Source organism: Poromitra crassiceps (genome assembly GCF_964638095.1).
Source record: "Poromitra crassiceps genome assembly, chromosome: 2".
In the NCBI taxonomy this organism is placed as follows: Eukaryota; Metazoa; Chordata; class Actinopteri; order Beryciformes; family Melamphaidae; genus Poromitra; species Poromitra crassiceps.
In genome coordinates, this window is record NC_139624.1 from 66278133 (window position 1) to 66303942 (window position 25810).

At 46.9% G+C, this 25810-nt stretch overlaps 1 protein-coding gene across 1 annotated transcript in view; it reads left to right on the top strand.

Annotated features, from left to right (window-relative positions):
• nav3 (neuron navigator 3) overlaps window positions 1-25810 on the top strand; it is a gene marked incomplete at its 5' end in the record, with an annotated part of 744909 nt that overhangs the window by 268885 nt on the left and 450214 nt on the right. Inside the window, one exon of the mRNA XM_083631970.1 lies at window positions 4239-4291. Within this exon, the coding sequence (XP_083488096.1) occupies window positions 4239-4291 (53 nt within the window). The remainder of the gene's footprint in view (window positions 1-4238; window positions 4292-25810) is intronic.

Sequence of the window (25810 nt, forward strand, 5' to 3'; positions counted from 1 at the left end):
TATTGATTCTTATCCATTGGTAACTTCATCTCTCATACCTCATATCAACATTTCATGCTTACTCAGAATTTTAACCCCTCGAATGCCAGTTTACTGTACTTACTGTACAATACAATTTTCAGTTGAAAACACAAAATATGATTTTTTTCCCTTCCCATGAATGCCACCTGGTGGCGGGGTGGTGGGATTATCATTTTGATCACTTTTTTGATTGATCACTTTTTTCGCAGAGGAATTACTTTATTCAAGCTTCCATCTTTTGAGAATTGCAAATTTGCATTTTTTTAACTTTCATGGATCTTGATATTAGTACTTGTTTTTTATATTTATAAGTAAGTATTTTCTTATTTTTTATCGATCCATATCCGTTCCTGATTCCATTCCTCCTACCTCATAGCCGTAGTTGAACATCCGGCTCAAAACACACGCTTGAACGACACCATTTAGGCCATGAGCGAGGGAGCTCAGAGCTGGCCTCCACGGATGACGCTCTGACCGCCTCTGCCGCCCAAGACGCTCCTTCGTGGGCATCGGATGTTACTGTGCCTCGCTGCGCCTCGCTGCTTTTATGTGTCTCAAAGCGGAAGTCATGGAAAGCTCTTAGAACGGCATGGATCACGACAAGATTAGACATCTAGAGTCAATTTTCGACGCCGATTCCAGAAATGCTCGTCACGAGTCTCTACAACGAACGGGCGCGGAGATACGATGTAGTTTCAAATAAGGTAAGTTTTACAAAAAAAACATGAAACTGCCCATTTTCGACTTCGAGCTAGTTTTCACAAAAAACACAAACGAGCTTCATTCTATGGAATCAAATAAGGGCCAAGCTTCAAATCATTAGTTTGCACCGGAAAATCCATCTCCATGCAATTGGTTGCTGTGCCTACACTGGGCAAATATGGGGGGGGGGGGGGGGGCAAACACAATAGAAACTACAAATTTGATGTCTTGAGTCGAACTGAGAGGTGTAAGATCAGAAAAATAATTATTTTTGGGGAACGTGGCTGGGAGTCGAAAAAGAAATGTTGTTTTTTTGCAAAATTAACATTGAAATCAATGGGAAAACTATGCAATGGATTTTGAAGCCTTGTAACTCAACCAAATGTTCAATCAACCCCAAGGTTAGATATTAACACGTTAACTGCCAGCGACGTATGCATACGTCAAAAAAAAATCCAGCGTTTTTTTTTTTTTGACGGTGGGGCGTTGATCAATCCCTTTTACGTCTCCTATACAATTATTGGAGGTATTGAATGTGTATAATCTATTTTACCGACCCACTAAGTGTTGACAGTGCTCCCCCAGACGAGCGAAATCAAAGAAAAAGGGAGCAAGCCATTCAAGGAAATGGCGAGGCGATTTTACAGTATTACATTCTCATGAAAATGGTTGGGGGAAAACGCTCTCGTTTTCGCGCTGATTGCTGGCGATGCGGGATTGCAAATTTACATAATACATTACAGGTGGAACACACTTTGAAACACGCAGCATAAATATGACCAGAATCGCAAAAGCTTCTCTCAACCAAAACTCCCAAGAAGCGAGCGAGTCCATGCCGACTTCCTCAAACAGCAGCCTGCAGACAGGCACAGGAGCAGCAAAAGCACTGAGACTGTGACGGCCGCTCCAGCCAAGAAGAGGGAGGAGTTGAAGCAACTCTGCCTCTCGCTCTCTCCCTCCCTCTCTCTCTCTCTCTCTCTCTCTCCCTCTCCCCCTCTCACTAGGATTAAACCTAGTGCGTCTCCCTCCCGAGAGGGAGGGAGAGAGAGAGAGAGGGAGGGAGAGCGAGAGGGAGGGAGAGAGAGAGAGAGAGAGAGAGAGAGGGAGGGAGAGCGAGGGGAAGGGAGAGAGAGAGAGAGAGAGAGAGAGCGAGAGGGGGAGGGAGAGAGAGAGAGAGAGAGAGCCAAAAATGAATGGTTAAAGTGACAGCTCTATCGAATTTCACAAAAAGCCGTTTATCTCTGAATATTTTTTCTAATGCTAAAACCATGCTGTATTCAACTGCTAATGCTTACATAACTACTAACTCTACAAACTAACTCTTTTAGACAGAGAAAGTACACATTCTATTAGTACTTTTGAGATATTGTATGTTCACAAACTCCAAGCAGAAAATAATCCTCGGCGCTTGTAAAATGAGCCACAATCCTCAAAAAACGGCTTGGCAGAAGCTACCTACAGCAAGAAAAAAACGGCTGGCAGTCAATGTGTTAAGGTCAAATTTCAAGGTATTTGGTCCAGGATGCCAGCTGAAAAAAATGAAATACATTAATTTTGTAAGAATTTCCTGGAGGTCTCAAAAAGGCGGTTATAATGAAATCAATGACCGTGCAGCCGGTCCTTAATGGACAATTGAGGATTATTGGAGTTTCTGGGTGCCAGGACGATGTTTTTCTAGTTCTGGCAACGTGAATTACCATAATAAACCATAAAAAAAACCTGTGCTGAATTTCAGACCTTTCGCTCCAGGATTTTCCAAATTTAACTTACGCGATTATTGCTTAGATCCGGCTAGCCGGACCAGTAGGGTATTAGTGAACTAGCTGAAAATTCTGCACCCGAGCAAATCAAGTGCAAAAAGGAAAACTGCAGATTATCCTCACTAGTGAATTTGAACCTCCATGTTTTTATCTGATTATAACTAAAGTCATCTGCAGACCTCTAGGTGGTGCTACAGACAGCGCTCACTCTCTGAGATTCATCTTGCCACTCGAGCAATCAGTGAGTGATGTCATCAGTGATGTCACTCGAGCAATTGTGAAATCACTGATGACATCGGTGAGCATGTCCTCAGTGATGTCACTCAAGCAATTCTGATGTCATTGGTGATATAGTCTCGCTGGCCAGCCTCCCCTCCCTACCGGGAGAGGAGTCTGGCGCCGCAGGTCTCCATAGCGGGATTGCGATGGGCGGCGCTTAGCGGCAGTGCCCTTGGAAAATAGTTTCCAACAATCCAACTTGCCATTTTCAGCATGTAGCAACGAGCTAGCGTGTAGGTTTCTGCCGTTAGCTTGCTAGCTAGTTAGCGTTGTTGTTTTCACCAAGGCGGCAGGGCACTATTTACAGCGACACACAGGGAGGAGAGAGTGGAAGCCGCTCTGATTGACATGGTCGGAGCCAATGACAGAGCTTGTAATAAGCCGGGAGCGGACATCTGGCAGACACTGAAACAGTCGCTCCAATGGGGAGCAGCTGTAGAGCAGGGGAGGGTTTATTCCTGTTGCCTGTTTCCGTGGAGCCGACTCCTCTCACGGTAGGTAGGGGAGGCTGGCCAGCGAGACTATTGGTGATACAGTATGATGCATGAGTGATATCACTCGAGCAATTGTGATGTCATCGGTGATAATGTCATCGGCCCCTAGTGGCCGAGGCGTCAAAACCGGACAGCGCAGAAGCCCCACTGTTATTAGACTGTGGCTTGTTTGTTATTAGATAACGATGCAACTATAATTGCCCCCCACACGGTGCTGCTGGAGTCTTTGTTGTGGAGGCTGATATGGAGGCCAGCAGGGAGGCACGGCTGGGTGCTGTGGCCCTGGCACCCCGAGGTGCTGAGGCTGTAAAGCATCCCTGTTTCATGAAGGCATGTGTCCCCCATGTGTGCTGTGTATCCCCCTCTCTCTCTCTCTCTCTCTCTCTCTCTCACACACACACATCACACACGCACACGCACACGCACGCACGCACACACACACACACACACACACACACACACACACACACACACAAACAAACAAACAAACAAACACACACTATCTCTCTCTCTGTCTCTCTCTTACATTTTCTCTTTCTTCGACACACTATCTCCCAATCTCTCTCTCACACTTTTCTCTGCCCCTGTCTCACTCACCCCCCCTTTCTCTCTCTCTCTCTCTCTCTCCCCCTCTCTCCCCATATCTCTCTCTCTCCTCTCTCTCTCTTTGGATTGAAACTTTACCCTCCTGCTTGCTCGCCCCTCAAACAGACAATGCGTCCAAGCTGGCCTGTCACTAATTCTCTGGCGGCAGCTGACGAATTAGGCAGCCTTGCTTCCCAGACCTTTTCCTCTGTCGCTCTGCACCTCAACACACACACACACACACACACACACACACACACACAGACCCTAGCGGAGGTCTCCTGTAGGATTTGGACACCTGATGTCAGTGGAGTCAGTGGAGCTGGAGGTGTTAGCACGCAGGATGGGAACACTGTAAAAAACAAACATTTTCCTTGGTTTTGTCTTTTTCACACAGCAAATGAAAAGGTGGAGGATATCAATGGCAGCCCCAGGAGCCAGTCGCAAATGGTGAGTCTCTCTCTATTAATATATTAATATTTTATATACTATATTATTATGTCTTAACCTTTCACAATTGTATATAAAAAGATATTGACATGGTGAAATGAGTAACAAGTGGCAACTGTGATGTTTTTCCACTTTTTTCATATTACACTTACATGTTGAAGAACGCACTCAATATAACAACCAGTTTTAGGATAACTACATACTCTAGTGTGTTAGCAAATTAAGCTTGTTCACCAACCTTCAACAAATACAGGAAGCATATCTTTAACTACATATTTTCAGATTTCAATGTAGGACACATCATTTGAAAGCTTACAATCTGCACTTTCATAATCTGTAAAAAACAACAACATTGGCCTACTTGTTACCCACAACACTGTCACATTTACAATGAGGAACATTCTAAATCCTGACTTTTCATTGCTCTGCTGCATGACACCGTCACGTTTGACCGTCGTTTTGAACTTCGGATTCTCACACACTTAGCTGCATCTCGCAGCGAACCATAGTGTGAGAATCCTCGTTCTCACTCGTGAAACCTGGATTGTAGGACAACCCACTGCCCAAAACCATTGGGCAGTGGTGGCCCAATGGTTAGAGAAGCGAGCTTGTGACCGGAAGGTCGTCGGTTCAATCCCCGGGACCGGCAGGATAAATCTGGGTGGGGAAAGTGAAAAGGCAGCGCTTGCCCCTCCCTCATTACCACCACTGAGGTGCCCTTGAGCAAGGCCCTTATCCCCAACTGCTCCAGTGGAGCTGATCAGTGGCCAGCAGATCAGACTGTGGTTGTACTGGTCAGCTTCCAGGTATGAATGTGTGTGTGTGAATGTGAACAGGGCACTCCTGAAAAAGAGAGCATTGCTCTCAGTGAGACTCCCCCTGTATAAATAAAGGTACAAAAAAAACCTACCTTTTCAATACAGTTAGCGGTGACTGACATTGATGCAACAACAGAATAAGCTTCAATTCCTAGATTACCAGCATTAACAGCAGCCAATAAGTAAGGATAGTCCACTGACTGTGCATCTTAGAGCAGTTTGCTCTCACCCTAGCATCCAAAACTCACTTTTGGCTCACTTGCCACCTTGGCTTGTACATAAAATTTACCTGCCAAGAATATTGCTTTTCACCAGCCCAAATAATTAATATAAGGTTTGTATAGACATGTCACCCACACAACTTTCAATGCTATATTGCTTATAGAATCACTTACTGTGTAACATTTTCTAAATAGTTAACATGAGTATGTTTTAATGTAAAACTTTGATTGGATATCACAACTTTTTCCTTTCTTTGTTTTTTCATGGCTTCACCTGCGAACGGACGAACAACTTTGACTTGGATTTGAATGGCTGATGGTCAGAGCCGTGTAGAGAGAGTTAGTGGTCAGCAGGGATAAAACACTGAGAACAGGCAAAGACCAAACCGAGGCGTTCCAATGTTAACTCATTCTCTGCCAGGGTCATTTCGGTCTGTGTGCTCCCAGTGCCAGGATTTTGAGCATATTTCCTGATCTTCCAGGACCCACAGAATATTCTGTGCTAGGAATAAAATTACACAACATATCTCACAATAAAGCAGAGACTCTCTTCTTACCCCTTGTAAAAAACTGAAACTCTCCCATGTTTCCTTGTTTAGTTACAAGCAGTGGAAGTTAGCTTGTTTTCACTAAAAATGCCCTCCTTGGAACATAAATATGAGAAAAAGAGGTTTTTAGTGAAGGACACCGTTTCAAGCAGAACTCTCTTTTGAGCCTTTTATTTTTTGCCTCAGTGACACATCAGACACATTATACAGTATTTGTTTTCCCAAATAAATAAATAAAAAATAAAAAATAAGAGAATGTATTTGAGGGAGCTGTGTCGGTCCATCCCGCCCAGTGAGCGGCTACAGAGAGAGAGAGAGAGAGAGTCTGGCCCCTGGGATTTCTTGACAGATGAGGCTTGGCCGCAGTATTTATCAAAGTATGATAAATATGTGCACAAAATCAAATAAATAATTTACTTTTACAGTTGCCATGTGGATTTTTAGCTTAGCTTGATAAAAGCATAAACAAATGGAACGAACCCTTATGTGGTCACACTCACACACTCTCTCTCTCTCTCACACACACACACACACACACACACACACACACACACACAGGAATAACGAGTGCTGTAACGTTACCTGCTGTCACGTTACCTCTCATAACTAACGTTAGCACAGAAGATCACACAATAGCTACGTTAGTGCTGTAAACTTTGAAATGTTTATGTGACACATGTTTCGCCTTGGTTGCTGGGGACGGGTGTGTGACGCGGTTTGACGCGTTTGACGTATCCATGTGATTCCCCCTCCCTTGAGTGTGACAGAGCTCTCCCCGAGGGAGAGCTGGCAAGAGGAAACGTGAAGCGAGTCATGCCGGCGGCATAAGTTATAAACAATGCGTGACAATTATACTCGAATGTTGTGTGTGTGATCATTTCATCTCAAACGCGATACAAAAAATAGGCTACTTTTTACCATCGTCATCGCTCTCTCCATGTGGCACCCATTTCTCCTCCTCCGATTCATCTGTGTCAGACGGATCAGAACGCTGTGAAGGGGAGCCTTCTTCGCCCTGGCGCTCCGTCGTGGAGCAACAACAAAAACGCTGGCGTCTTCCTCGCCATCGTCGCCATCCGAGAACTCTGGGTTGGACTCTGTTTCGACCACAGGCTCCACCCATAAATACTAAACTAGCGGGTTCCTTTTATCAGTTTGACCTGAAACAATGTCACAGGCTGGGAAAGTGTCTGATGTAATGTAAACAGCCAAAACATGAAAGTACGTCCGAGTACGTCTTTGGCACAGAACGCCATTGTTAAAAGTACGTCCGGGTACGTCTTTGGCAGAGAATGAGTTAACATCACAAAAAGCGAGGGGATGACAGTTAGGCATCATGAAACGATGATCGGTTTAATGATCAACTGTGTAGGTTAGTATTACCGTTTCAATATTATCATGAAAACTGTGTTACCGTGATTAGAGCGCTTTGAGAAACATGGTAAATACTGTCCCGCATCAACCAAGTTAGCAACAGTCTCCCCGACGCAGACGGCTTGGTGAAATGATTTCAGATATTTCCAGCACATTTGAACAATACCGTGATAATATTGATAACCGTGATAACTTTGGTCACTATATGTGTGTGTGTGGGCGGGGGTGGGTGGTGGGGGGGGGGGTCCACGTGTTTGCCCGTACCCGCCCGCCGCGGCGTGCGTATCTCTGTTAACGAGGCCACAGGCTGCAAAGCCACTGATTGTCATCACTCAGACATAATCGCCCCTCACTTTAACTGCAGTTGACTAAGTGTTTACGCAGCGTCGGCTGCCTTGGCATCTCCCCTCCATCTTGGCATCTCCCCTCCTCCTTGGCATTCCCCCCTCCCGCCATTAAAAGTGACTAAAGCTGAGGAACTGCTTTGCGAGGATGTGTGTGTGTGTGTGTGTGTGTGTGTGTGTGCTTTGCTCTGTGTGTGGTTTTTGATGTTTTATTACAGTCATGTATGGAATGTCTGGTCAGAGCTCTGTTGTTTATATGCACCCTAGAGTGAAATGTGTAGTTTCCTGTCTGTTGTATGTTCCTGTATCTCTGCACCACACGTTATGTCTGTTTAATTTACTGTACAACAAGTTCACACCATTGGAGAATGTACAATAATGAGGGTTTTGATCATAGTTTCACTCTTATCTCTCTACCTACGATACAGATAGTCGTGAGAATTCTGGACAAAATCATATCTTACAATAATAAAAGGTTACTCAGATTTCGGTGTGAGAGACACACTCTTATAAAAGGGTCTCTAATGTGGTCTAAATTAGGGGTCCTTGATACGAAAAGGCTGGTAAGAGGAAGTCAGGAAATATCAGTTAATTTTACAAATGGGCCCCTTCACTTCACTTCACTGGAATGTAGCACAATGTATTTTACAAGTTGTTCCACACATTCATTGCATTAGATGGCTGTTTTCAGCTGTTTGCACACACACACGCAGACACACGCACACACACACACACCCACACGCACGCGCACCCGCACGCACACACACTCCACGGCCAGCCCAGCTGTATAGGAAAGCAGACCATTCAAATATGAACAAACCAGGAAGGAAGAGAATGTTTGGGTCATCTGAAGGCCACTGTGTACTGATGCCTGACTGTGTGAGTCTTCATCACTATGTCACAGGTTTGAAATCGGATCCACACGCAGAAATCAACTGGAGTCAGGAGTCACGCGTCAAGGTTCAAAAAAGGAGTTTACTATGAAACTTAAAGAGTAACAAGGTTTTCAGTATCAGACCATAATATCCAAGCACTGTCTCCACAGACAAGGGAGCTTAAATAAGAGTAAATGTAATCAAGTCCAAGTGGCACCAGCCACTGCTGATTAAGATGCAACCCAGCTGTGTGGGCGAACCAGGCTCTTGGGTTGCCCCAGGACGCCATCCAGTGGACATCCTAGGGAACTGCGTCAGGTGCTGACAGGACCCCCTCTCCTAGGGACGGCTCCAGACGTCCCACCAGGTAGACCAGGGTTCTGGTTGTGGAAATCACGGATCATCTGAGGATCTACGATGTGACGGGCAGGGACCCAAGACCGCTCCTCTGGGCCATATCCCTCCCAGTCGACCAGGTATTGGAACCCCCTGCCACGGGGCCGCACCTTCAACAGCCGGCGAACGGTATACACTGGAGCCCTGTCAACCATGCGAGGAGGTGGTGGCGGCGGAGGGGCTGGGACCAAAGGGCTGGTGGAGACAGGTTTTAATTGGGAGACATGAAACGTTGGATGCACTCTGAGGGACCTAGGAAGCTGGAGACGGACAGCAACAGGATTTATCACACGGAGTACTTTGAAAGGACCAATGTAACGTGGAGCCAATTTTTGAGTTTCAACTTTCAACGGCAGATCCTTTCTGGCGAGCCAAACCTTCTGCCCCGGGCGGTACTCAGGAGCCGGGCGCCGATGTGCATTTGCGTACTTCTGGTACCGAGCGGCTGCACGAAGGAGAGAGGAACGAGCCGTTCCCCAGGTCCTCCGACATCGACGAATGAAGGCGTTCGCCGATGGCACTTCGACCTCCCTCTCGACCTCCGGGAAGAGAGGAGGCTGATATCCCAGAGAACACTGGAAAGGAGATAAACCAGAGGCAGAACATGGCAGAGAATTATGTGAATACTCCACCCAGGGCTGCTCAAAAACATCTGGCACTCTAGAGAGATACAGCAACTAACAAAAATAAGAATATTCAACTCCAATGTGAAATCAGTCCTGCTCTATGGGGCAGAGACATGGAGAATAACAAAGACTACAACAAATAAAAACTTTCATCAACAAATGTCTCCGAAGAATCCTGAAGATACACTGGCCAGACAAGATCAGCAATAAGGACCTATGGATGAAGACCAAACAACTCCCAGCAGCAGACGAAATTGGACGAAGAAGATGGAGATGGATCGGGCACACACTGTGCAAACCTGTGTCAAACACCACCAGACAGGCTCTAACATGGAACCCTCAAGGGAAGAGAAACCGAGGTCGGCCTAAAAACACCTGGCGGCGGGATCTCCAGGCAGACACCGAGAGAATGGGATGCACCTGGTCGCAGATAGAAAAGAACGCCAGTGACCGAGAACTCTGGAGGTCCCTTGTCGACGGCCTATACCCTGGTAAGGGTGTCAGGCATAAGTAAGTAAGTCCACCCAGGGCAGCTGACTACTCCAGGTGGTGGGATTAGTAGATGCCAGACAGCGAAGAGTTGTCTCCAGGTCTTGGTTGAGCCTCTCAGTCTGGCCATTGGACTGAGGGTGATATCCTGAGGACAAGCTGACAGAGGAGTTAAGCAGGGAACAAAATGCTTTCCAAAAACAGGATGTAAACTGAGGCCCCCTATCAGAAACAATATCTTGTGGCAGGCCATGAAGCCGAAACACATGTGTCACCATGAGTTGAGCAGTCTCGGCAGCAGAGGGCAGCTTCGGGAGAGGCACAAAGTGGGCAGCTTTAGAAAACCGATCAATTATAGTCAATATTGCCGTATTCCCACTGGAGGGGGGCAGGCCAGTAACAAAGTCAATGGAGATGTGAGACCAGGGCCGTTTTGGAATAGACAGAGGATGCAGGAGCCCGGAGGGTTTCTGTCTAGGGACTTTATTTTGAGCACAAGTGACACAGGCGGCAACAAAGGAGCGGACATCTCCCCCCATGGCAGTCCACCAAAACCGTTGCCGTACGAGATACAGAGTGCGTTCAGCTCCTGGATGGCATGCCAGGTTAGATGAGTGCCCCCACTGGAGAACCCCTGACCGAGCAGACGAAGGAACATATAGACGATTTGGAGGCCCCCCGACGGGCCCCGGATCCAGTCGCAACGCCTCTTGGACCACCGACTCAATAGCCCAGGAAATGGGAGAGACGATGCATGCACTGGGCACAATGGACTCGGGCTCTGGATCTCTCTCCGACGAACCAAACTGGCGAGAGAGGGCGTCTGGTTTCCCGTTTTTCGAACCTGGGCGATAAGACAAAGTGAATTGAAAACGATCCAGAAACAGAGCCCACCTGGCTTGTCGAGAGTTCAGTCTTTTGGCTGCCCGGATGTACGTGAGATTTTTGTGGTCCGTCCAGATGAGAAATGGATGTGCTGACCCCTCCAGCCAGTGTCTCCACTCCTCCAATGCTAGCACCACAGCTAGCAGCTCCCGGTTCCCCACATCATAATTCCTCTCCGCTGGATTCAGCCCACTGGAAAAAAAAGCACAGGGGTGCAGCTTCTGATCCTGCGGAGAACATTGAGACAAGACAGCACCAACACCAGACTCTGAGGCATCCACCTCAACCACAAAAGGAAGTGTAGGGTCAGGATGAGTGAGTATGGGAGCAGTGGTGAATCTCCTCTTCAACTCACCAAATGTCCTCTCCGCAACAGGCGTCCAGTGGAACTTGGATGGAGAACCAGAGGTAAGTGCATGGAGTGGGGCTGTCACAGCACTGTAATTCCGGATGAACCGCCTATAGAAATTTGCAAATCCTAGGAAGCGCTGAAGCTCCTTCAGCGTCGTGGGTTGCGGCCAGTCAGTTACCCCGCTGATCTTTGATGCCTCCATCCTGACGTTCCCCGCCGTCAGCACGTAACCCAGGAAGGAGATCCTCTCCTTGTGGAACTCACACTTTTCCGCCTTGACGAACAACTGGTTCTGTAGGAGGCGCTGTAACACTTTGCGAACATGCTGAACATGCTCCCCCTGGGATCTGGAGAAAACCAAAATGTCATCCAAGTACACAAATACAAATTTGTTCAGCATGTCCCTCAGTACGTCATTAACTAATGCTTGGAAGACAGCCGGGACATTAGTAAGACCAAACGGCATCACAAGGTATTCATAGTGGCCTGTGTGCATGTTGAAGCCTGTCATTCATCCCCCTTACGGACCCGAACCAGATTGTAGGCATTCCTGAGGTCCAATTTAGAAAACACCGTGGCTCCCTGCAGAAAGTCAAAAAGAAGAGGCAATCAGGGGTAACGGGTACTGGTTTCTGATTGTCACAGTGTGTGTGTGTGTGTCTGTCTGTCTGTCTGTCTGTCTGTGTGTCTGTCTGCACACTCACTCACACTGAGTAAACTGTATTGTTGAATGTAAAAAAAGCACTTCATATATATATATATATATATATATATATATATATATATATATTATTTTTTTGTCATTTGTGTCATAACGAATAATATTTACATGTCTGATGTCAATACAGTTCAAAATAAAAGAATTGAGAGCGAGTTCTGCCTGAGATTGTGTCCTTTACAAAAATGGCCTTTTCTCCTGTTTCTCTTCTCAGAGAGACCTTTTTGGTGAAAACAGGGTGTATATAAATGGCTATAAGTAGAGTACAGAACATGCTAAAAGCTCACTTTTTTTTTCCTGGTGAACCCAGAGACGTACATCTTCATTTTGAGGTATTGCAAATCACTTTGGTGCTAATAGATAATTTACTGTGGGTCTTGAAGGATGCCCAACAATTATGAAAATCTTTGGCCTGAGCTAAATATTGGCAGTCCTAAACTGGCCATGAATGAGTTAATGTACTCCTCCATCACCGCTGACTCAGGAGCAGACAGAGAATATAGCCAGGGGGGGAAGTGCCCGGCAGCAGCTCTATCGCACAGTCATACGGTCTGTGGGGTGGCAATGTTGTGGCCCGGCGCTTGGAGAAACACAGACTGAGATCAGCATATTCACTTGGCACTCCAGACAGATCCGGTGGGTCAGAGGACTCTGGAGGGAGAGACTCAGGAGAACAAGAGGCGGACAGCAAACAGCTTGCATGACAAGAGCGCCCCCATTCCAAAATGTTGCCTGTAGGCTAATCAACGTGAGGATTAGGCTGAATTAGCCACGGGTGGCCCAAAACAACAGGAAAATCAGGAGAGTCAAGAATGTGCAACTGAATGGTTTCACTGTGATTACCTGAAACTCGTAGCTTCACAGGATCAGTAACGTGTCGAACCAGCCCGGTGCCCAACGGACGTCCATCCAATGTTGTCACCCTCTGGGGTTCGGGCAAAACAGAACACTGTATCTTGTACTTTTCAGCAAACGAAATGTCTAGAAAACAACCGGCGGCCCCTGAGTCGAGCAGCGCGGTTATAGAAATATCCTCTCCTCCCCAGGAAAGAACAGCAGGAATTTTGCAACAAGAAACCATTGGGGAAAACATTGTATGGCTCACCAAAACCCCCCCAGTCACTGGTAAGCCTGATCTTTTACTGCCTTCTCGGGACAGGTCTCAACCATATGTCCAAAACCCCTACAGAAAAAACATCTCCTCTCCCTCATTCTCCTCCCTCTCTCCTCTTCAGAGAGATGAGTGCGGCCAAGCTGCATCAGCTCACTCCAAAGTATAGTCGGCCACCGAACCTCGTCCCTGCCGGAGATTCAACAGGCGAGTGGCAACCTCTCTCCCTCGAGCGGGGTGATCAAAAATCCGCTTCATCTCCTCAGAAAAAGAAGCAAAATCAAAACAAACTGCAGACTGTCTCTCCCAAAGTGCATTAGCCCACTGTAGTGCCCTGCCTTTCAATAGCGTGATTACATAGCCCACCTTGGAGACCTCGGATGGAAACGAGGATGGCTGGAGAGCAAAAACAAAGGAGCACTGGGCGAGAAAACCACGACATCCCTCTGGATCACCCCCGAACCTCTCAGGAGCGGAGACGTAAGTCTCGTGGACTTACTTCAACTCCTGCTGCGGGAGCAGCCGGTGGTTGCATGGACGGAACAACAGGCACTGCGGGCGGCATCGGTGCAAGATTCTGGACAGCGGTAGACAAAATGGTGAGTTGGTTATGAAAGTCTAAGTACCTGACCATGTTGTGCCAGAGTCTCTCGCATCTGATTCATTTCCGCTGGATCCATGATGGCTTGGATATTCTGTCACAGGTTTGAAATCGGATCCACACGCAGAAATCAACTGGAGTCAGGAGTCACGCGTCAAGGTTCAAAAAAGGAGTTTACTATGAAACTTAAAGAGTAACAACAAGGTTTTCAGTATCAGACCATAATATCCAAGCACTGTCTCCACAGACAAGGGAGCTTAAATAAGAGTAAATGTAATCAAGTCCAAGTGGCACCAGCCACTGCTGATTAAGATGCAACCCAGCTGTGTGGGCGAACCAGGCTCGTGGGTTGCCCCAGGACGCCATCCAGTGGACATCCTAGGGAACTGCGTCAGGTGCTGAGACACTATGTCCAAACCAGTTCCACCAACATCACTTCCTGTACAAGCGTTGGAATTTTGCATTGGGGCCAGTTCCATTGAAGTGAATGGGCACGGCAAGTCCCACTATAAACCATCATATATGTGTTGCATTGTTCAATCAACGGTGAAACGACACAGATATGATGCTGTGGGACTTACTCTGCCTGCCCCATTCACTTCAATAGAACTGTCCCTAAAGTCTGGCCCCAATGCAAAAATGTGCATGTTGTGACCTGAGTGATGTCTTCTTCTGCTTTTTTTGTGGGGGTCATTGTGTACTGTACTGCCCTCCAACTCCAAACCGCCGCAACTACAATTTGGTCAAAATTGAGTTATTACTGAGCGTCCGGGTAGTGTATCGGTAGATTCCCCGCCTACCAACACGAGGGTCACAGGTTCGTATCCACGTGTTACCTCCAGCTTCGTCGAATTGTCGGGTGTCCATACAGGCACGACTGGCTGTGCCTGAGGGTGGGAAGCCGGATTGGGGGTATGTGTCCTGGTCGCTGCACTAGCGCCTCCTCTGGTCAGTCGGGGCGCCTGGTCGGTGGAAGGGAACTGGTGGGAATAGCGTGATATGTCCTACCGGTGAAGCTCCTCCTGTCAGGTGAAAAGAAGTGGCTGGCAACGGCACATGTGTTTGTCAAATTGTCAAAGTTCAGTCTTGCTCTATATTAGAGAAAACGGAGTATAAAAACTAATTTGGCTGGATAATAAAAAAAAAACTTTAAAGCCATTTCTCTCAGTTTCATTGTTAGTGTAGTTGCGGTTAGGATTTGTACGGCAGGGTACAGGTAGGCCTATTCTTTGTATTTTTCTTGTGGCCGACAACAGCTGTTTCAGGTCCATAATTGACTCTAAATGGGCCAGTAGCTCCATCCTCTCTGACATTGTACAACGGTCCCTCAGGTCTGCAGACCAGATGCTTTTGGTTGTCCCAAAGTCAAGGTTGAAGCTCATGGGAGATGGTTCCTTTGCAGTACGTAGCCCTCAAACTGTGGAAGGAGCTGCCTCTGCATGTTAGGCTGGTCCCTACAGTGCCTTAAAATATCCTAAAACACATTTTTACTGCTTGGCTTTTAACTCAGTATGAAAGTCCTTACACACCGGGAGCGTATTTTTTATGTGCGAGTAATTCACACATTCATATTTTTCGATATCAGTCAATGCCAACGGCGTGGGTAGTTTCGCTGAGCGATATTTTGCGGTGTTGATTTTTTCAGACCACAGACGACTTTTCAGAAATTCGCATCCGACGTGTCCATGTCTGTTGCTGTGATTGACAGGTGGGTCAAAATTCGCCTCGCAATTTCGTGCTGTATATTCGTATCGCTCTTGGTGTGTAACAGCCTTAAGACTTAAACTGGTCCTTGTGCGGACTGCTACAGCACTGCAAGCATGTGGCTGCATACGCCAGTGCCGTGTGTGTGTGTGTGTGTGTGTGTGTGCGTGCGTGTGTGTGCGTGCGTGTGCGTGTGTGTTTGCGTGCCTGCGTGTGTGTGTGTTCGTGTGCATGTGTGTGTGTGTGTGTGCGTGCGTGCGTGTGTGTGTTCGTGTGCGTGTATGTGTGTGTGTTCGTGTGCGTGTATGTGTGTGCGTGCGTATGTGTGTGTGTGTGCAGTAAGCTCTTTGTCTCAGTCACTTACAGAGCCCATTGATCAGCACCTGCTCTGACCACAGAGGCTCTGCCAGCTTGGGGAAGTCGACTTTGAGGAAGTACGATAGCTTAGGAAACATCTGACACACACACACACACACACACACACACACTAACCCCCCCCCCCCACACACACACACACACACACACACACACACACAGACACACACACACTAACCCACACACATAGCTACAGATGCAGCCATTGTACAAGTCTCAGAGTTTCGCTCCAAAGCTTGCAGGACCGCTGCCAGAGGAAATGTTTGGGAAAAAATTTGTTTTGCGTGATGCTCAGCTGTCAGCAGGTGATTCTGCTCAGATGTCAGCAGGTGATTCTGTTCAGATGTCAGCAGGTGATTCTGTTCAGCTGTCAGCAGGTGATTCTGTTCAGCTGTCAGCAGGTGATTCTGTTCAGCTGTCCGCAGGTGATTCTGATCAGATGTCAGCAGGTGATTCTGATCAGCTGTCAGCAGGTGATTTTGATCAGATGTCAGCACGTGATTCTGCTCAGCTGTCAGCAGGTGGTTCTGATCAGCTGTCAGCAGGTGATTCTGTTCAGATGTCAGCAGGTGATTCTGATCAGATGTCAGCAGGTGATTCTGCTCAGCTGTCAGCAGGTGATTCTGCTCAGCTGTCAGCAGGTGATTCTGTTCAGATGTCAGTAGGTGATTCTGATCAGCTGTCAGCAGGTGATTCAGCTCAGCTGTCAGCAGGTGATTCTGATCAGATGTCAGCAGGTGATTCTGATCAGATGTCAGCAGGTGATTCTGATCAGCTGTCAGCAGGTGATTCAGCAGGTGATTCTGCTCAGATGTCAACAGGTGATTCTGCTCAGCTGTCAGCAGGTGATTCTGCTCAGAAGAGGAATGATCTGGTCACTAGTTGATGGAGAGACAAACTAGTTTTGAATACTGCAGCCATGATGTTTTTATGTCATTTCATACAGAATAGAGAGAGAGAGGACGGATGAGGTAAGTGCATGGCATGTGTTTGTGTTTGAACTTGTTTATTCCCCTCACAGGTAGAATATTGATTTCAGTTTGAAACCTTTGCTTCACTGATTTACTGATAAGCTTCTCTGTCCTGAGAACACGTTGATTTACTGATAAGCTTCTCTGTCCTGAGAACACGTTGATTTACTGATAAGCTTCTCTGTCCTGAGAACACGTAGATTTAATAATAAGCTTCTCTGTCCTGAGAACTCGTTGATTTACTGATAAGCTTCTCTGTCCTGAGAACACGTAGATTTACTGATCTTCTCTGTCCTGAGAACACGTTGATTTACTGATAAGCTTCTCTGTCCTCCTGAGAACACGTTGATTTCCTGATGAGCTTCTCTGTCCTGAGAACACGTTGATTTCCTGATAAGCTTCTCTGTCCTGAGAACACATTGATTTCCTGATAAGCTTCTCTGTCCTGAGAACAAGTTGATTTCCTGATAAGCTTCTCTGTCCTGAGAACACGTTGAGCAGCCCAGTCGCCGCAATAAAATGTTGGCACGTAGGTGGATCTCACGCTGTTTCCCCACTTCCCCTCCCCCCAAACATGTGCCCCGACCGACCAGAGGGGGCACTAGGACCAAGACACCTTAATCTGGCTTCCCACCCGCACGACACGGCAATTGTCCTGTATGGACACCCGACCAAGCCGGGGGTAACGCAGGGGCTCGAACCTCAGTAGAAAAACCGGTTGTGTGTCATCCACTAAGGGTGGGATTGTAACCTCGGTGGGGACATTTTGGATCACAGATTTAACTGAGTCAACGAAGAATGCATTGAGGGCAGAGGCAATGGTTTTTGCATCTTCACATAAGCTGCCATTTATGTTAATTTGTAGCTGACTTACAGATTTACCAAGCCTCCCTGTCAGTGTTTTTAGGCGTTTCCAGATTGCTGGCAGATATAACTGACTGGCTAATGTCCTCTACATCAGTACCTTGTAGGTAATCTGGCCAGTTAATTTCTTCTATTGCATTTTCAAATTCACCTAAATTACACCTGGGTATTCCCACACGGTGTGGGTTTTTGTTGCTAGCATAATTAAACCGTTGTTTTGTGAGTTTACGAACAAAGAGCGTCAAGTTATGGTCTGACAGACCCGTCACCATGTTATAAGACTTGACTATCCTCTCTGGTCTGTTGCTGAATACAAGATCAATTTGTGTCTGACTTGAAGAGGTTATTCCTGTTGGTCCCTTTACCTGTTGGACCAAATCAAATGTATCTGCAAGTTGCTTTAGACATTTCCTATTTGTTTTATTTTCCCAGTTAATATTCAAATCTCCTAATAAAATCACTTCCTTGTCAGAGTCACATTCCTTTAGCAGGGCTTTAAGCTGCTCAAAGAAAACAACTTTTGCTGTGGGTGGCCGATAAATTCCAATAATGGTAAAGGACATCTGAGGAGACAATACAACATTGAGACCAATGCATTCAAGTTCATTATTACAGGACCACTGGATCTGGTTGCACTGTATATTGTCTTTAATATAAAACAAAATCCCTCCCCCTTTACTCCCAACCCTGTCATTTCTGAAAACGTTATATCCAGGTATATTGACAGCAGCAGATGGAGAGTTTGTGTTGAGCCAGGTTTCAGACAAACATAAAAAATCCAGATTGGAGTTGACCAGTAGATGGTTTATTTGATCACTCTTGGGAATGAGGCTGCGAATATTCAAGTGTCCCCCTAACAGTCCCTTAGGTTTAGTTTTGGGATCCCATAAGATCTTGGCCTGATTTACAGTGTGAAAAATGCGACACTTCTTAAACTTTGTAATTGCGGGGTTTAGTGATTTGGGCACAATAGACATCATTGACACTGATCGTTTATTTTTACGGGAGTGAATGGGAGGTGTTGAACAACACTCACCGTTGGCGTCCATTTCAATTCTCCCGTTTGGGTGCGTAGCAACATGATCGTGACCGTGGGAAAGTGTGTTATCGTCCGTTTCAATTCTCCTATTCGAGTGCAAAGTAGCGTGGTCATGTCCGCGAGAGAGTGTGCTGCGCCCAGTCCCCGGGAGGGCAGCATCCAAACACGGGTTCCGAGCGCTGGTGTTGGCTCCAGAGCCTGTTCCCTCTCCCGGTGGGAAACGCGTCTCCCCGGCTGATGGTTTCGGAGTCCTGGGTGTATGCTTTGTAGCCTCGGCATCCGATGTTGGCCGCGCGGTCCTCTCCTGGTCTGGCCGCATCAAAGGACGGCTGCTTTCCCACGCTGTCAGCGCTGCCGACATCAGAGGCTCGCCGCTTTCCCACGCTGTCAGAGTCGCTGAGCCCGTCCTACCTCCAGAACCACGGCCTCCTCCGTCCTCCGCTCCGGGGGTTCCATCGTCACTCCGGCAATGGGGGTAAGCAGGGCAATTAGGTTGATATTCAAGTTGTATGACTGCAGAATCTCCGTATTTCAAATGTACCTGAGAGAAGGTGTTCTTGCTCACGTCCTCAGGCCGCGCATCAGTTGTTTGTTGGCCTACTCCATTGTTTGGGGTGGGGCCGGGGCATTGATGAATATCTCCCGATAATAAGAGGCAAAGAGTAATTATAAGGTCGCCAGCATTAGTTTGGCGTTTAGTTTGATGCTGTCGTGGTTTCAGTAACAATGTGAACTTTGCAGATCTGCCATTGGCGCAGGGTGAAATGCCGTGGTCTGGTTTGCTTCCTGGGCTGGTTTTGTTTTCCTTTTGGGATTTGAACCGTGACCCTCCAGTCAGTCACCAGTCTGCTTCTCTGACCGGTGGACGACTGGTGGTCCAGAGAGTGGCTTGGAGCCAGCTGAGCAACTGCTGGTTCCAGGAGAGATCACTGGAACACCAGTGGAACACCGCATGCTTCTCAGCCAATCTACTGTCCACACAAATGCGATGCTTCTTTCTACCACTTGCTAAAAAAATTATAATGATACTGTGTGGATTTTCATGAACCTTGGTGGAAGGGTGTAGGATGGGCCAAGGAAGAAGCCTTTACATTTTGGAGCTGGGCTCAGCAGAGTAGATCTGAATCCAACTCATAAACAAGCAATAATAGCACAAACCTTGGCGGACGTCTGCGCTCTCCGAGTGTTTTTAATGCTTTCTCTCTTTTCTTGCATTCATATCCTGCATCTATCCTACATTAACACTAAAAAGGCCAAGCTGGGGTCAGTTTACTGCTCATTTGAATTGTAGATTTAAATATTCTAAAATTCCCTATCTGACTTTTCCAAAGCCACATTTCTGCACAAATCAGTATTGTTAGATTTCCATAATCATACAAGGAATTGCATCGCCTCAACTCAGTTCGCTGCTTCTCTTCCAACCTCAAAACCCACTGGCCATTATTTCTTTAACGACTTACTGTAGAACAGAATAACAAAACTCCAGCTTCTTTTAGATCATCATCTGTAACTTCTGGGAGATTAAAAGGTTGCAAAATACTTGTTTTCCAAATGGTTTCTCTTGGGGACAAAGCAAAAGTGCAGCAATAGAATAGAATAGAATAGAATAGAATAAAATAGAATAGAATAGAACTTTAATTGCCACACAACCAGGGCCGGTGCTCTTTGGTTTCGGTACATGATGTTAAAGACACTACTTATTAGTTACATCAATACAAATTCACATACAGTACACTCGGTCCATAACAACACAAACAATAAAGTGCATGACATACCTTCAGAACACATCACCACATAGTGCAACTGCAACAACAACAAACAGTCCATTGACGAGACGCAGATAAGATAAGATATTATAATATAATATTTTATCTGCGTCTTGTCAATGGACTTGTTTCACTGGTTACTGTTTGTTGTTTGATTTTGGTGTAGTCTGAAGTGTGTCAAACAGCAATATCAGGCTATCTTGGCTCAGTTGTTGGGTGTCTGGGATAAAATAACAGTCACGATCCCTGGCATCCAGGAATTGAGTGAGGGGGTCTCCTTTTCCCAAGCTTTGTCTCGGGGGAGGCCCACTGTCTCAGACTTTGTAAACCCCCTGCTGTAGTTCATCCAGTTTGCAGTCAAATGTGCGTGCTCGGAATGGAAGCTTACTTACTGGCATTCCCCATGCTATTGCTAGTCCCAGTGGTCAGGCTGGTTGGGACGGCAAACATGCAGATTTTCCCACTCGGGCCTGCGGCTGGTGCACTTGGTGCACTTGTGGGCTTTTGGTTGAATTTATTGGTGTAGGACCTAATGATTGCTGGGAATTCTGCTCCTGGACCTGCATGGAAACGGGGAGTCTATACGTTCTTGACCACATGTTCGGTCCCAGAAGGAATCATCTGCAACCGCTCCGCGGGCCGGTGCCGACGAGGTGAATGAGGACTGACAGGAGAGCGGGGGGGGGGGGGGGGGAATTTGAGGGGCTTTGAGTCTGGATGTGTCTGAGATCTTCCACCGTGTCTGAGACGTCTCTGTTGGCTGTTTGTCAGCTCGGCGGTGAGAGGAGAGTGTGGAGGAGGAACATGTGCAGAGTGACATGAGAGGTACTTCTTGAAGAGAGGAGTGTGAGTCTGACAGAAGCGTATAGGAGTGACTCTGCTGTCACTTACCCCTCTTTTACCTTCTACAGTACTTCATTCTTGACTTCTTATGTTTGAGTATTTTCTTTGTAGTTCCGGATGCACTTGTACTATTGGCCAATTCCCCCTGGCAAGCTGTCCCGGCTGTTGCTCCACCCCCTCTGCCGATCTGGGGAGAGTTGTAGACACATGCTTCCTCTGATATGTGTGAAGTTGCCAGCCCTTTCTTTTCACCTGACAGCGAGGAGTTTTGATCGTGCAGGGGAGGATCACACTATTCCCCCCAGTTCCCCTCCTCCTCGAACAGGCGGCCCGACCGACCAGAGGAGGCACTAGTAGTGCGTCGACCGGGACACATACCCTTAATCCGGCTTCCCACCCGCAGACACGGCCAATCGTGCCTGTGGACACCCAACCAAGCCGGTGACGGGGCTTGAGCCTGCAACCCCCGTGTAGGCAGGGAATCTACCGCTGCCGAACGCCCTATAATAGGAGTATTTTGAGGGCATTGCAGCTGTGCGAGTCTAACGTCTTCTCTTTGATACGTCTCACTCACCTCGCGGCGCTGCCCCTCCGCCATGTTGGACCTGTCACCTGATGCCCCTCCTGACTGTACGACATCCTCACGAGTTTAGAGATGGTTTTCTGAATGGAGGGAGGGAAGATGTTTCCTCTGTGAAACTCCTTTCTCAGATGCTTACATGAGAGTGGCGGTGGGCGGGGGCGGGGGGGGGGGAGGCGGGGTGGGGGGGGGGAGGCGGGGGGAGGCCCATTCAGCAGAAAATAAGAAAATGCCTCACAACACTAATGCACCTCATTATAGACAGACATCGTTAGCCGAGCACAGAGCGCTTCACCGGAGTATAGATGACTGTGCTGTTTTTGCTGTGCGTGCATGTGTGCGTTTACGTGTGTGCGCGTGCGTGTGTGTGTGCGCGTGCGTGTGTGTGTTTAGTTTCTCGCGACCTCAGCAAAGGATTTCATGTCAGGAGGACAAACACTTGTCAAACTCTTCTGTGCAGACAGAGGTGCAGCGGTTATTAGAAAAATACTTGACTGATATCCAACATCTCATCTTAAAATGAACCCTTTTTGATGCTTTTCATTTGTAGTGTAAGTTGAAGGAACACACCAAGATTTTGGGAGATTCGCCAGTGTAACCGAGGTGAATCAGCGCGCATTCCTCGTTGAGTCCCGAGTGGTAGCGAGTGGATTGGTTAAACTCACTCCCCAGTATAAAGGCATGTTAATCAGCTCCGCCAAGGGAGCAAGCTCTCTTGGTGTTGTGGTTAACATGTCGGACTCCCAAGCCGAAGGTCGGCAGTTCGTATCCCACCCCTGGACAAGGCCTTAACATGGATTGCTGCAAGTACCACCTACACAACGCCGTTACACCTATTTGCCATATTCCCGATACTATGCCCCCCCCCCTCCCCCCGTGCGATCAACAATATCTTTCGAACCTATATCAGTCAATGCAACCATATGATTTCCGCAAAACAGAAAAAACGGACGGAATTTGGTAATAAAAATGAAATCAACTCTAAAACGTGGAATATTGCAGAATTTTCCATAATTTGGCTGAAATTTATAAAAGTAGGCCTAATTATCAAAATCTAATCTAATGTTCTAATGATCGTAGTAACTTAAATCATTTCATAATTGTAAAATAGGCCTAGAGAAATGATTCAGTTTTCGATTGGGGTGTTTTGAGATTGGGGTCAGGCTTGAGTGGGACCTTTACTGCACCTCACAACTTAGTTTTCACCTTGAGAAACATGTCGAAGAGGCTGTCTGAGAGAGCCAAGTCATCAAAAAAAGAAAACATATTGCTCCTAACCCCTAAATTAAAATTTAAATGGAAAAAACAGAAATCGGGGAAAAATAAAACGGAATTTGGAAAAAAAATAAAGCGCATTTCATATGGCTGTACACCTGTAGTGTGCATACCAACGGCGAAGTTTCGCCGAGCGATATTGCGGTGTTTATTTTTTCGGACCACGGTCGATTGTTCAGAAATTGGGGGCGAACTGGGGGGAATAATGTGATCCTCCCACGCGCTGCATCCTGCCGGTGAAAACTCTCGCTGTTAGGTGAAAAGAAGGCAACTGGCGACTGCACATGTATCGGAGGAAGCGTGATAGTCTACAACTCTCTCCAGATCGGTAGAGCGGGTGGAGTGAATGGTACGGACGGGTATGGACAATTTTTATAATGGATGAATTGATGATAACAGGGACATTCTGTCCTTCTTTGCGTGAGGACGTGCTCCTCCCTAACCCTAACCCTGAGAAAGGCACTGAGCCTCCGATTGCTGCAGTGGAGAACTGTGGTGATGCTGAACAGCTCCCAGTTGTGAACCCATGTGTGTGACTGAGAAGAAGAAGCGTACGTTCATCTGCTGTCTGTATTGTTGCTTTCTCTGGGAACAAAACAACCAAATGACATACAGATGTAGCCTGTGTAGAAGCCTGTGAGATGAATCACCTCGTTTGCAAGGTGGTCCTTGAATCATAAATACATCTACAAAACAACAAAAGGAAAAATACAAGTATAAACACACACAAGTACAAAGGCTCCCTCCCAAACCCCAATTTTATTGCATGCTTGCTGAACTAATGCAGCACTTTTGCTCCATTCCCAAGTGTTTAAAAATATTTTTGTTCCACTTTACACATTTTATATGCAGGCTAAACGCATTTGCAATGGCCACTTGACTGTGCGGTTAGAATATTTAGGGTGGTATCATGGTGTGAGCATCATTGCACATGTATCAGTGGTCATATTTCTGCCACACTCTGAGAAAGGATATCATTTTCAACAGATTCATGGGTCTAATTTGTCTCACTTTTCAACACGGTACATGTCAAGAACAAGATACCTTGTATCAGTGTGTGTGTGTCGTTATTAATGATATCTTGTGTCAGTGTGTGTGTCGTTATTAATCTTGTGTCAGTGTGTGTGTGTCGTTATTAATGATATCTTGTGTCAGTAATCTTGTCGTTATTAATGTCATCGTTGTTGAGAAGAGGCACGAGTGATGTCCCAGATAGAGACGTGTGGTTGAGAAAGAACAAGTATCAGGACCAAAGAGTTGAAGAGAATCTAAAGTTCTCAGCAGCTGTGACACTAAACCATATACACTGTATAAAAATATGGCAATCTAAACTTCTCAGCAGCTGATGATGTCACTGTCTGTGACATCATCAGTTATTTGTGACATCATCAGACTGTTATTTGCACTTTTTTGGATATGTGTATCCTACACCTTGTTTTAGAGAGACACATTTCCATAAAAAATGGGGAGGCCAACATGTTTTAAGACGTATAAAGACTTTGATTAATAACACATAATGCATGACATGACAACCTTACATGTTTTTTTTATTAGCTTGTGCTAAGGTGGCTCACCTGGTAGCAGGTGTACGATGGACGCTCGGTCCTTCGCGCGGCTGACTGATGGGTTTGAATCCGACCCAAGGTGCTTTGTCGCATGCCATCCCCTCTCTCTCTCCCTGCCTACTGTCCTAATCTGAATAAAGGCAAAAATGCTCCAAAAAATGAATAGTGAAATTGGCAGACCAAAACCCGTTTTTATAACTGTTGTAGCGTTTTACCATGGGGGTCTATGACGCAAGCCTCAAGTGGCCATCCGAGGAACCGCACTTCTGTTTTGGCTTAATTTTTCAGCCCCGGAAGTTGCCGCTTGCCTAAAACTCACGCTGTGTAATCATTCCTCCTCGGCGTGAAACCTCTTTGGCGATCTGAGCTTCTTCCACGTTGTGTTTGTATTCTGGTGCAAGGCCTGACCCTCTCGTATGTCAGCCGGCATAGTGCCATGGACAGAGCACCCAGGGGCTCGTTACAGCCCAGAGCACCCAGGGGCTTGTTACGGCCCAGAGCACCCAGAGGCTCGTTACGGTCTCACTTGTCGCTCAGTTGGAAGCTTTTAATCACTCATTATAGCTGAACGACATGAGCAGATGTTCTGTTGAGGGAGCAAGGAGCCGGCTTGTTAAAGACGGCCGTGGCTGTGAAGGACTGCTAACCTTCTGATGTGCCTCTGTTGGTTTGAGTGCGTAGCACCAGCTGCAGCCTCTCTGCTCTGCACACCTTCACTCATTCACCATGAATGATGCAATTTGGGAGGAATAAAGTGTAAATCAATCAGTCAAATCTTGTTCGCTCGTTTTCTCTCTCTGTCCCTTGCTGTCTCTCTCTCTCTCTCTCCCTCTCTCTCTCTCTCTCTCTCTCTCTCGTTGTGTCTCGCTGGGAGGTTTCTGTCTGTTTTTAATAAGGAAAAGGAGCAAAGAAGAAAAGACAGTGGGAGTAGATGTGGGGATCAAACACCTCTCTTACCTTTTTACCACGGCGCTGGGCCAGAGGCGCTGCCAGGGTCATGAGATGGAAAAGTCAGGACACTCACTCACTCACTCACTCACAGTCACTCAGTCATGGACATTTAGTGGGAAAATGGCCGTAGCCAGGGATAGAGGTGCTATAGAGTCAGGATTCAAGGGGTGGGTAGGATTCGTGGCTAGGGGGATATGGGTGGTGTTTGGTGGGGGGAAGGGTCCATAG